The sequence below is a fragment of the Oryctolagus cuniculus genome, chromosome 18, assembly GCF_051225735.1.
Source record: "Oryctolagus cuniculus isolate XC-2025 breed Fujian yellow rabbit chromosome 18, ASM5122573v1, whole genome shotgun sequence".
Lineage (NCBI taxonomy): Eukaryota > Metazoa > Chordata > Mammalia > Lagomorpha > Leporidae > Oryctolagus > Oryctolagus cuniculus.
Genome location: NC_142884.1, coordinates 14,934,963 through 14,936,976, shown reverse-complemented (window position 1 = coordinate 14,936,976; position 2,014 = coordinate 14,934,963). Strand labels below are relative to the sequence as shown.

General features: G+C 59.6%; 1 protein-coding gene across 1 annotated transcript; it reads left to right on the top strand.

Annotated features, from left to right (window-relative positions):
* Positions 1–415: 415 nt before the first annotated feature.
* On the top strand, positions 416–1,742 carry MIA (MIA SH3 domain containing). Its single transcript, XM_002722298.6, has 4 exons — positions 416–701; positions 809–942; positions 1,289–1,399; positions 1,649–1,742. The coding sequence occupies exons 1-4, from the start codon at positions 560–562 to the stop codon at positions 1,670–1,672; spliced, it is 411 nt and encodes a 136-aa protein (XP_002722344.2). The 5' UTR covers positions 416–559; the 3' UTR covers positions 1,673–1,742.
* The last annotated feature ends 272 nt before the right edge of the window (positions 1,743–2,014 follow it).

Here is a 2,014-nt window from a genome sequence, read left to right as displayed (position 1 = left end):
GGTTCACTTTCACTGTCTTCCCCATTTTGCAGAGGAGGAAGGCGGGGCTCTGAGAGGGGCAGGGGTTGGCCCAGGCAGGGTGAATAGTGAGCTGGCTGGGCTGCCAGCGGCCCTGAGGCCCCATGGAGTTGTCACTCAGTGCTGGGAGCTGCGGCCCTTGTCCTCAAAGGGCTGCCTTGTTCTGCCCCCAGCACGGGAAATTCCAAGTGGTTTTCCAAACTGGCTTCTCTGGTTCTGTCCCTGGAGGGAGCAGCAGAGGGGCCTGGGTACCCTAAGCGAGATTCCTGGGAGGATGGGATTGAGTCCAAGCTGAGGGGGACGCTGTCACCTGGACTGACCTGGGCAGCTGAGGGCCTATCTGGGCCTTTCCGTGAGCCAGCAGCCCTCACCCCGTCTTTGAAATGGTTCTGGCTGGGTGGCGGCCTCTAGGTGGTATGGGTAAAATTGGGTCTGGTTTAAGGCGGGGTCAACACAGAGAACACAGGTCTCCTTGTGTTGCTGGCCAGAGGGAGAGCAAGAGCACACCAGAGACCACTTCTCCCCTTGGTTGCTCTCGCTCATGGCCGTGATGGCTCGGTCCCTGTCCCCGGTGCTCCTCGGTGTCATCGTCGTGCTGTCTGCCACCCCAGGGCCTAGTGCGGGGGACCGCCCCATGCCCAAGCTGGCCGAGCGGAAGCTGTGTGCCGATGAGGAATGCAGCCGTGAGAGTGGGAAGAAGGAGGGGGGGAGTGTGGGTTCCTGGCCTGTGTGTGTGCTGGGTCGGGGGCAGAGGTGCTGTCACTGTCACTTCCTTCTGTTGCTGCCCTAGACCCCATCTCCATGGCTGTGGCTCTTCAGGACTACGTGGCCCCCGACTGCCGCTTCCTGACCATATACCGGGGCCAGGTGGTATATGTCTTCTCCAAGCTAAAGGGCCGCGGACGCCTCTTCTGGGGAGGCAGTGTGAGTGTGTGTGTGTGGGGGGGTGAGGTCGGAGGGGAGTGAACCCCGGCTTTCCACATGAAGGGAAACACATTTGGGGGAAGGGACACCTTCCCCCACGGCACCTCCTGCGATGCCAAGATCTTTTCTAGACACGGAAGATAGACCCATGAACAGCTCTTATCTTTTGATAGAAGGAGACAAGTGAGAATTAATACAGAGGGACCGGGTGGCTGCTTGGCCATCTGCGCAGGTGACAGGCTGAGATTTGAGTGACAAGGCTGGGGAGAGGAGCGGGAGCCAAGCCCCCCAGCAGGACGGAGCTCGCCATGGTCCCAGCGCCCGGCTGTCGCTCCCTCTTCCTCAGGTTCAGGGAGATTACTACGGAGACCTGGCTGCTCGCCTAGGCTATTTCCCCAGTAGCATCGTTCGCGAGGACCGGACTCTGAAACCCGGGAAAATTGATGTAAAGACAGATGTGAGTGTCCTGGCTTGCCGAGGGAGGCCCTTTGGGTGGTGAAGATGGGCAGAACCCCTCCTACCCTTGGATCCCCAGCAGCCTGGCTCAGTTCGCTCCCCGCTAAAATGGGCAGTGATTTCTCACTCTCGGTTCAGCAGAGATTAGAGGACTGGGGCTGATTTGCATAGCATTTATGTGGCCAACCGCTAGACCCACTGCGGTGCTCACTGGGTTTGCTCTCCACCGTTTCTGCTTCCTCTTTTTCAGAAATGGGATTTCTACTGCCCGTGAGTGCAGCCCGCCGCGATGCCCGCTGTCTTCCCTCCTTGGCTTGTGTGCAAATACATCGGCCGAGCGCAAACCGCCGCGTCTCTGTGGTCCTTGGGCTGGGGCAGTACAAAGGCAAAATCTGCCCAGGTTCCTGGGTCCAGCCAATCAGCTCGCGGAGAACGGGCACGTCAGGGGTTGCTAGGGAGAAATCTCACAGACGAACGCTTTCTGGGCCCGCAGCTGGGCAGAGACAGACCCCTAAACTTCGATCTGGGACACACGCCAGGGAGAAGACGGGGAGTAGGGAAATGCGATGTCCCCTCTAGACCAACGCGGGGAGTGCTGCTTTAGGGTGAGCCAGTC